Source organism: Pseudoliparis swirei, chromosome 20 (assembly GCF_029220125.1).
Source record: "Pseudoliparis swirei isolate HS2019 ecotype Mariana Trench chromosome 20, NWPU_hadal_v1, whole genome shotgun sequence".
In the NCBI taxonomy this organism is placed as follows: Eukaryota; Metazoa; Chordata; class Actinopteri; order Perciformes; family Liparidae; genus Pseudoliparis; species Pseudoliparis swirei.
Genome location: NC_079407.1, coordinates 17,746,697 through 17,760,322, shown reverse-complemented (window position 1 = coordinate 17,760,322; position 13,626 = coordinate 17,746,697). Strand labels below are relative to the sequence as shown.

At 42.7% G+C, this 13,626-nt stretch overlaps 1 protein-coding gene across 3 annotated transcripts in view; it reads right to left on the bottom strand.

Moving 5' to 3' along the window:
* kiaa0753 (KIAA0753 ortholog) overlaps positions 1-13,523 on the bottom strand; it is a 31,650-nt gene extending 18,127 nt beyond the window's left edge. For all 3 annotated transcript variants that reach the window (XM_056441036.1, XM_056441037.1, XM_056441038.1), the window contains exons 1-16: positions 12,913-13,523; positions 12,098-12,391; positions 11,723-11,984; positions 11,456-11,565; positions 11,300-11,362; positions 10,724-10,936; positions 10,220-10,397; positions 6,296-6,480; positions 6,068-6,189; positions 5,466-5,618; positions 4,808-4,897; positions 3,348-3,435; positions 2,642-2,713; positions 2,382-2,543; positions 2,111-2,192; positions 1,804-1,927 (exon numbers count right to left, since the gene is read on the bottom strand). In XM_056441036.1, the coding sequence (XP_056297011.1) occupies positions 1,804-1,927; positions 2,111-2,192; positions 2,382-2,543; positions 2,642-2,713; positions 3,348-3,435; positions 4,808-4,897; positions 5,466-5,618; positions 6,068-6,189; positions 6,296-6,480; positions 10,220-10,397; positions 10,724-10,936; positions 11,300-11,362; positions 11,456-11,565; positions 11,723-11,984; positions 12,098-12,391; positions 12,913-13,035 (2,321 nt within the window). In that variant the 5' untranslated portion in view covers positions 13,036-13,523. The remainder of the gene's footprint in view (positions 1-1,803; positions 1,928-2,110; positions 2,193-2,381; positions 2,544-2,641; positions 2,714-3,347; positions 3,436-4,807; positions 4,898-5,465; positions 5,619-6,067; positions 6,190-6,295; positions 6,481-10,219; positions 10,398-10,723; positions 10,937-11,299; positions 11,363-11,455; positions 11,566-11,722; positions 11,985-12,097; positions 12,392-12,912) is intronic.
* Between the last annotated feature and the right edge of the window lie 103 nt (positions 13,524-13,626).

The following is a 13,626-nucleotide window of genomic DNA, read 5'->3' as shown; positions in this document are numbered from 1 at the left end:
ATCCAGATCCACTATTGTCCCTGTGCCCAGAATGCTTCTCATATGTATGATGACCGACGGTGGCCCTCACCTCGGTGGTCATGAAATGCTTGAGAGAGGCTGATAGGAATCTGCGCCTTCCTCCCTTCCTCCATGGACCCCCGCTGGTTTGCTTATCGCCCAAACACACACACACACACACACACTTACTGTATGTTGTGTTTTTTTTTTTAAAAAAGTGTGTGTGTACTTGTTGTCATATTCCCTGCTGAGCATTGCACTCATTTCACACTGCACACTGTGTGTGTATGTGACAAATAAAACATCAAGCGTGATGCCATGATGTCATCAAACCCACTCTCCATGCTGCTCGATGCATCCCTCACTGACCGTTTAACTGGAGGACTACGCCGATCGATGTACCAACAGAAAACAACAGGCCATCTATTGGCAAAGAGATCTCAGATGTCCCCATTCAAAACATCAACCATTTGTTTCACCTCATACCGCAGACATATCAACCACTTCTAAATAAGAGCAGAGTAGTGCTGACATGCGGAGCTAATTAATTAATTGATGACGTCTTGTTTTCTTTCATTTTAGCTTCATTTCAAAAGAGATTTGTTTTCACTTTGACATCATCATTTATTTTTCCACTGATCAATGCAAAAAAGGATCCCAAGTACATCGACAGCCATTCAATGAAAAGGTCCAGGCAGGTGCAGACGCTTTTTCAAAAGTTACTGTAATTTGAACGGAGGATAAAAGCGATGCAGCCAGGTTTGTCTCCGTTTCATGCTGCAGGGATTCAGGCAGTTTCAAAACAAAGTAACTGGCAGTTCTCAAATAACTGTGTCCCTTTTAAGAAGCTGCAAGGCTGGATCCCTTTGAAGAAAGTATATGCAATGACTTGAAACACAGGAACTCTTGTAGCGACTCGACACTAAAAACCTCACTTCCGATGCACCCTTGTTTGCAAAAAGAAATAGAGCTCTTACTTGATGGGTGTGTTACGAAGACAAGGTGTAGGATGAGTCACAGTGGACGTGAGGGCCACGTATCCAACGAGGGAACGGAACCTGAGGCGCCGACTTCATTTGGCTCATGCTGCTGCTTGAATTAGTTAAAAGCGGCAGACTGCTGGCTCGTCTGCGTCAACAGTTTCTAGTCCTTACACTCTCCTCCTTCCAAGTTTATCGTTAATTCCAGCAGGAGAGCAGCTGCAGCCAGAGCGCTGTGGGCAGTGGAGGCTCTCTCCGGGGAGTCTGCAGTCAGGAATAGACTCAGCCGTCGGTACGGGAGCCACCGAGTGAGTTCTTGCGGGTTGAGTAAGGCCTCCCAGTGGGAGAGTGGTTGTCGGGCAACGACACGTCATGTGGTAAAAACACACTAACTGTGCATCGCTGGAAAATCATTAACCAATTTACATTTCATTATGGCGTAATTAAACCCATGGTGAATGACTTCCTGTGGGCGATGATGCTGCTGCTGCTTAGTTTTGAAGCACAACAACAGAAGCCCTAAACGGTGCATACAAAGTTATCGAAACCCAACGTTTCCTTGTGTATATTTAAGTGTTGTAATGTCATATAAACGTTAGTTTTGTGTTGGCGCACCGGCTACTTAAAAAAGGGGGCTTAGAGCTCTAATTTCAGCTCAAAAGATGAAATACTGCACCCCAGTTGATATTCTGGAAAGACCCCACTAACTCTTGAAGATGAATAAAACAGCACAGAGGCGAAGCCATTCAGCAAAAGATGAGAGGTAGAAATTATGTGACGTACGATTTTATAAGAAAAACAGGTAAAGGACATAGTAACCCACCCAGTCTCCACAGGTTCCTCGAGGACAATATCTGCCGAAGAGCTCTGGATCGGTCCTGGCTTTGTGAGCCTAATTGGCTGAGGAGAGGCTGGTGGCCTGGAGCGCAGAGCAGGGCACTGGGGTCCTGGGAAGAACAGAAAGGGATGGAGTGGAGCATGGGGGGGGGGGGCGACGGATGCAAAAAGCAAGCAGAGCAGAGTGTCAGTATGACAAGTATTCTCCTCCTCTTGTCAGTTGTAGCGCTGTCTCCACCTACAGGAGTAATCAGGGAAATCACTTTTGTGTGTTAGGCGTTTTGTTTTTGTACCTGCTGCTCCTGGTCTGTCCCAGTAAAGAGGGTCTGAGTAGGCGATAGAAGCAACTCGTCTCCTCACTTCTTCCTGGTCTCTCTGCTCAGAAAAATATACAAATGCAAATGATAAGCAAACTGTCCGCCCGCCAGCAGACACCATCAGTAAACAACACCGGACCAACGCCGTCACAGGAGCGCTCTATAAATATCAGCCCGATCACTGGTGACCTTTCGGGTTCCACGCTGACCTTCTGGTCGCCGGGGCTTTGTGTGGGGCCGCTCTCACCTGAATCTCCTCCATACGAAGCAGCATACTCTCCAGGGTGGGGGCCTGCAGCCGACTCTGGGCCATGCCCTCAAACTGTCCGTCTGTCTCAGCCGCCCACGCCGTGTCCTCCAACAGATCCTCCAGCAGCGCCTCGCTCAGCTGCTCAGCGCTCCCTGCTGCCTGTGGAGGAAAACATCGTGGCCATGACACATGTTAGTCAAAAGCAAGACCAATTTTACTCTCTCCTGGGAAGTATTGGCAACCTCGGCACAGCTCACCCTCTCTGCAGCCTGCTCCGGCAGCTTAATCCTCAGTGAGGGGCGGATCCTCGTCCTTGACGCCCCGATCTGCTGAAATAAAAGGGACAAAGACAAACTCAGTGCCAACAATCAAGCATCATTCCAAGTGAATTATTTAAAAAAGCAATAAAGATAATCAAAAAGTCCCATTTTATTTGACTCTTGTGAAATAAAACTTGCTATATTTTTAATTTGAACAAATAATAAGAATTGTTCCCCTTCTTCATATAAGCACGGTGGCTCAGTGGTTAGCACTGTCGCCTCACAGCAAGAAGGCCCTGAGTTCGAATCCCGGTCGTTCCAGGTCCTTTCTGTGTGGAGTTTGCATGTTCTCCTCGTGTCTGCGTGGGTTTACTCCGGGTACTCCGGTTTCCCCCACCATCATAAAGACATGCAGCGCATCGTATGGATATGAATGAATGTTGGTGGTGGTCAGAGGGGCCGTAGGCGCTGATTGGCTGCCACGCTTCCGTCAGTCTGCCCCAGGGCAGCTGTGGCTACTGATGTAGCTTACCACCACCGGGATGACTGTGTGTGTGTATGACTACTGGACTCTGTAAAGCGACTTCGGGTGTCTTGAGAAGCGCTATATAAAATAAATGATTATTATTATTATAAGGTGGCATATAGAAGGTAAGGGAAGTAAATATCTGTTGCTACGCAGACAACAGAAAACTCTTCCTACCTTTGCTTCGTCCAGGAGCGGCTGAATTCTCTCTCTGGCCTTCTGCTCGGCGCTCTCGGCCCACTGACTTGGTGAGACCATTTCTGACCTGTAAACCAAAACACACCCACACTGCAAGCTGTCACAGAAGTTATAGAAATCCAAACACATTTTAATTGCTTTTCAAGCTCGATGGGGTTCTACACAAAACAGCAGTATTCGTCAGGCTGGTTGTCGGCTATTCACATTTACTGCGAAAAACAAGGTAAACACCACCAAACTACTTGTGAACACTGTAGGCAATTATTCCGGGTATATTTAACTGGAGAGGCAGATCATTACAACTCCAGCTGAGACAAGTTTCAAAGAGAGACTGATATCAGCTCTTTGTCATGATGTTTAAAAGAAAATGTTGAATATGTATCAAGGCCTGAGCACATGGCCCACCAGGCCATTGGTATACATGTTGAAAAACAAACAGGTATATCTTCATGGGGGATGGACAGCCACCATCAGAATAGGACCAACAGACCTTTTCCATGGCAGACATTTCATCTCGTAAGAAAAATAGATACCCCGGTGGAACTAATAATATTAACGACGGTGAAATTCTATTAATGGTGGTGCGTCCCTATGACCCACTCGGCCAAAGGAGCCTCGGAACCTTCCAAGTTCAGTCCTATGTGTTGTTTCTTTGTGTGTGAGGAAACAGAAAGGACAAGCCCGCACATTTGTTCTATGGCTCAGATGTTGACTCCGACCCGTGCACTTCTGCTCATGCTGTGTTTTGTTGCTGGCTTTGCAGGATTAAACCGTCCAATGAGCAATTAGGAAATGCGAGTTGATCTATGGGAACATATTCTCTCTCTGGTGCTGATGAGACATTGCTGCAATCACAACCGGCAAATTATTGTTTGTAGGTAATTATGTCCGCGCGGTAGTTCCCGCTGTAACTGTTCTTAGAATTGTGAGATAATGAGCGCATTAGTATGGCAGATTGGTGTGTGGATTACTGGCTTTAGTTGGCAGCAATATGTGGATATTTAAAGTGGCAAAACTGGTGGGACATGTTTCTTCTCCTTAAATAACTTTAATAACAAATGCTTATACAGGGACACATTCAAGCATTTATTTGTATTATTAACCAGGTCTGAGTTGGGCAAACTGTCAGATGTTGCTGCAGTAAAATTAGAGGCTTTCTTGGAACGGGACCGACAAAATCAACACAAAAGAAAAGTTCCTCGTGGTAGCTTTAAGATCTATTAAATTTGTCTTGAGGAATTTGGTTTTATGTCAGTTAACTATTTTAGCTGTCTGCATGTTTTTCTGTGTTGTTTTATAATTCTAGGTTGCAATCTGGGGACAGATGGGATCAATAAATTACCTATTTTTTAGCTCTATTATATTTAACAACCAATACAACATTATGACCGTACATCCCCTCAGATACCGCTAATTCTATATTTATACTTCTTCTGTACCGTAATGTTTGAATGCGTTGAGCCTCTTCTTTACTCAGCTGGTTGAGCTCCTTCAGTCTCTGCATCGTCATCTTCTCCAGCCAGGCGTTTCTGTACCAAGCCAGCCATCATCAAATGAAGCAACATGCAAGCTCAATTAACCACTTCACATAAATACTTATAATCCTCTCTAAAAATCAGGCTGCTAGCCCCCGATTAAATGGAAAGCACAATTGTAGAATTTAACATTTGATTAAACAGCGACATATGTGGAATACTCAATCAATGTGTCACTTATAACAACTGAAAACAGGCCAACTATTAAATCACTCACAAAGAGAAATGGCCTCAATCTAGCAACCACCTAGATTAATTCATTGGGAATAATTACATTTTAAATTTGAATCAGAGTATTGCCTGTGGCTTTCAGCAAGTGAGGTCTGACAAAGAGGTTAGAAATAACTCCATGAATACGGAGGGAAGACTCATTAAGATTCCAATCACATTGCTTTTTTTTCTCTTGCCAGGACGGACATCGTGATGTAGTGTCTACGCCTATGTGCAGTATAAATGACACCCTCAACTCACTACTCTGAGGAACTCTAACATTTCATTATGAAATATCTGATAAATAGAAGAGATTACAAGTTAGATATCATTTGTAGGCGATGAGCTTCACCTTAATGCTTCATTCTGAGCTTGTGTCATCTTATCTGAGCTCAGGCCCGGCTCTGGTCCCAAAGCTTCGTTCACCACCTGCTTGGGAGGGCTGGACGAGGGCTTGATGGGAGAGAAGAGACATCGAGGCTCTGGTCTTCTCATTTGAGGGGATCTGTTGGTAATAAAATGATATATAATTACATAGGGAATAGGAGTGGTTTACCATTACATATTCCGTTAATATTGTTTCGAGACCGATTGGGAAATTATACAGTAAATGAAAGCTATTAGTCCAGCAACTATTTTTATGATGCAACCTTCTTGCATCAACCTTCTGGCTGGAAACTGAACAACCTTTTAGTGGTCTCTCTGGGCAATTTTCCCCCTTAAATATTTTTATGTTATCGTCTCATTGGACACATTAATTCAGAATCCATGGATAAATAAATACTGGAAATTGTAGTTTCAGACTCTACAGTACATAGCATAGACACCAGTGCAATCGTAGTCCAGTTTGCAATGAGAGCAAAAATATTGGTGAACAAGAATATCTTCAGATTCTTTATTCGTTGATAATTAATTGAACATGTAATCGGTTGTACAGAGTGATAAAAGGCTCACCGCTGTGGAGGAGGAGAGTGAGGGGAGGTAGGTAACCAGGGAACAGAGTGCTCTTTGAGAGGGAGCTGGTTCATTCTGAGTTGAGAGGAGACCGTAGGCTGCTGGAAACCTGCTTCTTGGACCTGATGACGCAACGTCAAGAAAATACAAAATATATGTTCGGATTGTTTTCATGACCTTCACATTGTTCAAATCTTTGAAGAATCTTTGTAGAAGTAAAACCAATACCTGAATTATGTCTGTCTTGTTTTTCCCAGAGTCTCGAGCCCCTCCTTTTCTGCAGGTGGTGTTTGTCTGAGGTCGTCCCTGTAGCTCTCTCTGGGCAAGGCTCTGCAGGCCGGCCCTGAGCACCTCTCTTCTGTTCATGAGCTGCTGAGAAGCAGTTCTAGGCTTCTGTGACGTCATTCTCTTACCTGAAACAAATGAAAATGAACAATGTAAAGAACGGTTGAGATTCCAAACTGAATTTAATCTTTTATCTACTGACGAGGCAACACGTCTCATCTTAAAATCCAGACATAATGTGTATGAATTTGGAGATAAATCCAGTAGACTATTGGCTATGCAAGCCCGCCAAGTGGCTACCACCCGCAATATCACAATGATTCAATCTGACACAGGAGAAATGTTGATAGATCATAAAGACATAAATAAAGCATTTTTACAATTCTATTCCAACCTTTACACCTCAGAACTTAGCAACGACTCTGGCCCCTCATGTGCCTTCTTTGATAATTTGACTATCCCTACCGCATTGGAGGAGCAAAACACCAACTTGGGTGCAGATATCTCATCTGCTGAAATCAGCATGGCCATAAAATCTATGCAGAGCAACAAGTCACCAGGCCCGGATGGGTTCACAACGGAATTCTACAAAAAGTTCTCCTATCAGCTGGCACCAACTCTTAAAGCAATGTTTAAAGAAGCACTGTCCTCAGGCATTCTTCCTGTAACCTTGAGACAGGCCTCTATATCCCTACTAGCTAAGAAAGATAAAGACCCAGTATTCTGCTCATCCTATCGCTCTATCTCCCGACTTAATGGGGATTTTAAAGTGCTGTCTAAGGTCCTAGCTAAACGCCTGGAGAGTGTGATCCCAGATATTATCTCGCCTGATCAAACAGGATTCATCTAAGGCCGACACTCCCACTCAAATTTACGAAAACTATTCAATGTTGTCCATTCGGCCCCATCAAGGTGCCCAGAGGTAGTGGTTTCTCTTGATTTAGAGAAGGCCTTTGACCGGGTCGAGTGGAAATATCTATTTGCTGCCCTCAAAAGATGTGGTTTTCTGAGGAATTCACTGCCTGGATTAGACTACTTTATTCCTCTCCTCTAGCAGCTGTAATCTCTAAAAATACTAAATCTGACTACTTTCCTCTTGGACGGGGAACAAGACAAGGGTGCCCTCTTTCTCCTCTCTGAGCCCCTAGCAGTGGCACTGTGACGCTGTGGGGGCTTTAAGGGTATACCTCGGGGTGATTTGGAACTAAAAGTTTCTCTTTACGCGGATGATTTGCTGCTGTATGTCTCCGACCCCTCTCTATCTCTTCCCTATATTCTAGATATCCTGAAGCAGTTTGGGAAAATATCAGGATATAAATTAAATGTGCAAAAAAGTGAACTTTCCCCTCTAAACTCTGAAGCAGAGGCACTCTCCTCCAGCCTTTTCCCCTTTAAGGTGGCCCGGGATGGCATTAGGTACTTTGAGATTGAGGTCACGCGGTCCTTCCACTCTACTTTGAAAAATAACTATATTACCCTTTTGAATAAATGCAAACAGGATATGACTCGCTGGGCCTGATTACCATGATCATTAGTGGGTCGTGTTAACCTAGTTAAAATGATAGTCTTACCTACATTTTTATAGCTCTTTCAAAATATTCCTATCCTGATTTAAAAAAACTTTCTTTAAAAATCTTGTTAAAAATATAATCTTCAGTTCTGATAATCAATAATAATAATAATCTTGTTCATATGGGGGACCAAACCTCGTCGGATCAGCAAAACTCAACTCCAAAGACCAAAGCGTGTGGGAGGCTGAGCTTTATCTAATGTTCTCCTTTACTAGTGGGCATGCAATATCCAGAAGCTACTCCACTGGTTTGAAGACAGTCCAATTGTAGGAAAGGCGGACTGGGTACAAATAGAATTCTCCTCCTACCAGCACCATCTCGGCTCAGTGGTCTGTGCAGCCCTGCCTCGTCTTAGTAATAACTTGAGTACAAACATAACAGTAAATCACACATTAAGAATATGGGCTCAGTGTAGGAGACATTTTGGGCTGCATGCAGCTTCCACCCGCTCCCCCATTAAATGTAACCTTATGTTTACTTCCTCAGGTACGCATTTGGTCAGTGGTTTGATAAAGGGATCAGATCAATCCATAATTTATACATAGAAGACACGTTTGCTTTATTCTCCCAATTATCGCAAACCTATGACCTACCGAAGAACAATTTCTTCCGCTACTTGCAGATCAGGAGCTTTGTAAGAAACACTTGTAACTCTTTTCTGAACAAGCCCATGAAATCTCATGTTGACAGCCTCCTAGAACTGAACCCGAATAGTAGAGGATTGATATCCCAAATTTACGGGCTCATGAATGACGTCAACCCACACTCCTTGGAAAATGTAAGAATGGCCTGGGACTCAGATCTTGGAGTGGTTATAACAAATGACCAATGGGACTCTATTTTAGACTTGATATACACATCTACATCCGCTAAACACAACTTAATACAGCTGAAAGTGGTACACAGGGCGCATTGCTCTAATGCTAGACTGGCAAAAATGTACCCCAACTCTGACCCGCTATGTCCTCGATGTAGAGGCCAGCCAGCAGACTTGTTGCACATGTTCTGGCTTTGCCCTAAACTCGCGAACTTTTGGTTAAGTATTTTTAAAGCTTATGGTGAGATGTTTGCGGCTCAATTTGAGCCAGACCCAATTTGCGCACTCTTTGGCTTAATTCCAGAGGAAGTCCGTACCCGTTTACCAAATAAAGCCAATGTGATCATAGCCTTCACAACGCTTCTTGCTCGACATTTGATCCTTCTGAGATGGAAGCAGCGCGCCCCCCCATCGCTCCCCCACTGGATCAAAGATGTCATGTATTTCCTGACACTTGAAAAAATCAATTATACCCTCAGTGTCCTCCCAAACCTTTAGTAAAGTATGGAGACCTTTTCTAGAATACTACGACTCCTTACAAGAACCTCTCGACATAGACTAAGGTGGATCCGCAACAAATTTGACTTGTTGTGATCTTAACATATTGTATCCCATGTAAAATAAATTAAGGAATAGCTTTGGCCCTAAATAACTCTTAACCCTTGTGTTGCCTTCGGGTCATTTTAACCCCCGATTTAAATATGAATGTTTTCTTTTCGAGTCAACAAACAAACATAAAAACACATACACTACAAACACTTAACAATATTAATAAATTAAATTTTTAATATTTTTTTTTTATTTGGGGTCATATTGACCCTCAAAGTAAAATATATTAGTAAAAATAAAGTAGTAACAGGGTGTGAACATTGAATCGGGTCAAATTGACCCGAAGGCAACACAAGGGTTAAACAAATCAAATCAGAACGTATCAGTTTTGAGCCGTGGAGGCTAAGGGAAGACACAACACCTCCAATTAAACAATTAGATAACACTCTGACAACCAGCTGGATCCCTGAACTCGTTGCAGGTGTTTGTGTCATCTCTTTCACAGGATGCCTCTCAGCCAAATGGGAGCCAGCAGGCGTTGGCTGCTCATTGGACGAGGCAGTGGGGAATCAACAGTCCTGATCTTCAGGTCCTGTTTTTCCACTCACTGCCTCATTGCTCCTTATAAATGTTAAGCCGCCGTTTAAGCACAGTGGGAGGCCCAAACACAACCGCACGAAAGCCCTTTGGTGATTTCCAGATACTTTGGAGACGGTTTGTCATTCATGAAAAGGCCTACACATTATTTACTTTCTGGGCAGTTTGCAGCAGGAAATTATAAAGGGAAATACTGCATTTATACAAGATACGTTATAAAATAGAAAAACAGAGTAACAAATGAAGTTAAAGTTACACATGTACAAATGGCCAACTAAAGTTAATTAAACTCTTCTAAACATGCTGACTAAGTCCAGACAAAAGAGCACTTACCGCGGATTGCTCTTTTGGGATTTGCTGGTTTGCGAGGCCCTCGAACAGTTGAGTTGCTGGGACCCTTGGGTGCACTTGTAGGAGACGTGCTGCGATGAGGAGACTTCCCGCGTGGAGGTCGTGCTTGGGCCTGCATCTTTTCGAGCAGCTGTTGCTTATGGACGGCAGAATCCAAAGTCTAAGCAGAATAGAGTGACCAGACAATAAATAATGTCAATACTTTGACATGCCAAACTGGTGACATGTGCCTTGCTATCAGTAAGTAAAACACACAGTCAATTGGATTGAGATCAGATGACTGACTTTAAGGTTCTGGTCTGTAACTCATTTAACAGTTTTGGTTGATTATTGTTTGATATTGTCCGATGAACATCAATGGACTAAAAGTAGGCCTCCATACAATAGATGTTAAATTTTAAATCTACTTTGCTAGAATGGTGCCGAAACAATGAAAACCTTTATTATGGTCCAAATACTTTCTGATTTGTATTTTATGCTCCTTACCTCTAGTTTCTGCAGGATGTCGAGGGCCATCTCTGAACTCCGTTCTGCTTCAACCTTAGCTGAGCAAAGCGAGAGCTGGCGAATCAGTTGGCTCAGCTCTTTGTAATAAGGAGGTACCTTGCCATGAGAACGATCTGAGAGCTGGTTGACAACCGCCTGCAAGACTCGGAGTGTTCCACGGTGTGCAGCTGCAAGCCTGTTTATTGTCGTGGACTTTACAGAAGAACAGAAAGTAAATCAGTTTTCCATTCAGTAAAACAGATAGCTCGATGAGTTAACATTCAAAACTATATAAAATATCCACCGAGCAAAAGTGATATTAATTTAAATAATTAAAGAATGTGGTAAAATACTGGCACATGAGACATGTTATTTGAGCATCATGTACACAGCAAACAGCTTGGTCTTGGTCACTCATTGGTGTGTTCAGATACATAAATGGCACAAAGAACATTTATCTTTCGAGCGACAGGTCTAAAAAAAGTAATTCCACAAAGTGTTCTAAATGTTTGATCATCGTCAACAAATAAATGAGCTCTAAACAGCAGTGAATGTGTGGCAATGCTGAAGACATACCTTTTTAGTGTCCCACATTTTCTGGCTTTGCAGTTTCTCAATATCTTCTTGTATCTCTTTTACCTTTGAAATAGCGATTTTAAGAAATAGTGTTAAAGAGAACATAAAAGGTAAATAAAGGTTTATTCCAATTACACGTGGTAGAGATTTAAATACCTGTTGCTGGAGAACATAGATGACACGTGCTGAACGGCCTGCCTGCTTCTGCCTGCGCACCTCCAACTTGTCTTGCTCTTCAGGCTCCAGGTGCTCCTCTAGTTCGCCCCCTGATGTTAAAATACCATGAATCATCATAAGAGTTAATGTAATATCATATCGTAAAGTGTACTGAATTTGGTGGGTACAATAATGTAATTACTTTTGTGAAATAATCCGATCAACATTCAGACACGGCTAATGTAACAAGCTGTATTTGTGAGTTACCTCTGTTGGAGAGCGCTTCTACTTTGTGAAAATACAATTCCAGCTCATTTTGCAATTTGCCAATCTCCTGGCTTAAAGGTGCATGTCTGCATCCTTCAAAATGTCTTGGTCCAAGATCTCTGGTCGGCGGTGACCGGCCAATTCGAGGCATGGGACAAATGGGATGCTTCTGGGGTGTGTTCGCTGACAATTTGGATCCAGATCGGGTTGATTTCTTTTTTGGACTGGAGGTCTTCAACTTGTTCTTCGTGGTGGTAAGCTCCTATAGAGAGACAAAAACAAATGTACTGAACAAAATGGCAATAATACCTGAAAGGGAAATAAACCAGTAAACTATTAATTCTAAAATACATGCAATTATTCTACATCACTTACCTGCAGCAGCTCTACATCACTTGTTTCATTGAGGGAGGCCTCCTGAGAAGGTTTGGCAGGGGATTTTGTCAGCGACTCAAAACGCCTTCTTCTCAGATCTCGCTTGGCCAGCCGCACCGCAGCCCGTAGTCTCTCCTCTGAAAGAGTGGTGAAGCTGACGGAGCTTCTGGTGCTTTCCACTTTCTCAGGCTCCTCTGACGGCGGCAGCAGCCTCTCTATCACGATGGGGGTTGGCGGGTATACATGGGAGGCACGATTGCTGGTACTTGCAGGGAAGGCTTCATGAAACAATAGCTGTGGTGTGCAAGATACTAATCTCTTAATTTGCTATGTGTGTGATATAAACAGCATTGTAACAAAATTATACATTCAAACTCATTATAAACATATAAAAAATATGGCTCCTGGAGAATGTCAAGCAGCTTCCAGGTGTCAACCATAGACTGGTGTCAACAGAGGGAACCTGAACCACAGAACCTCCTCTTCACCATGGAAACCTGGATAGAGGACCGGCTACACAAATACATTCATTTGTGCGTTTCACAACCCTTTTTTAACAAGTATTTGTTCAGTGAGAGGGGATTCTAATATATACTCTATCCACTCTTACATAGGTAAACAAAATATTAGAGAGACCTCTTTGTACAACGCAATACAATCCAACAGCACTGCAGTCCAGTAGATTATCATATCTTGTCAACTTCAATCAAAACTCCTCAAACAGTTTTAACTAAATATAGCATCATATTCATGGTTGTATGATGTATTGCAGCGCTGTTGTGTTAGTTGTAGCACATCGATCAAGTGTTATTTACCTTGGTTTGGGACACGACAGGAGTTAAATCGTTTCGGGTCGGACCTGAAACAACCCAGCTTCTCCCTCGACTTCGCAGTCCTTCAGAAACCGTGAGGCCATTCAGCATGAACTGAGCGGTCATCGCAGTAGAGACAACCGCACAGTTATGTCAAAAAATAGCAAATAATGGCGAATGCAAATGAGTTAGCATTATCACGCTAACGACGCTTTTGAACTGAAGTTTACAAACATTACATTAATCCCAACATAACCTACTCGACCATCACTTGTATCGGTTTCTTTCAGTTTATACAGATATGTAAATGAACTCTGCACGTAGCGTCGCTAACTGGATGTGAATTACAATATGGAACATGGTTAACTTGTTCAATATTAATTTATAGCTTGTCAAGCGTTTGAATCTCCGCCATGACGATAACAGATCGCAACTGAGCGGAAGTTCTTTTTTCTCTTTTCTTTTTTTACTAAGTACGGATCGTCAAAGAAGTCAAACATCAACGCAACCGCATTAAAACAAAAAGTTGTTCCGTTATAAAATATGCACCTTTCTACGATACGTTCGTAATGTAGGAAATAGTATGTACTGTGATTATGATAAATGTAAAAAAATCACCATGACAAATGACAATTTAGAAAGGCTAAATCAAACTAAAGGGACGTGGTCACTTTAAGAACTTTTGCACAGACCGGAAGTTGTACTGTCACATTTTGA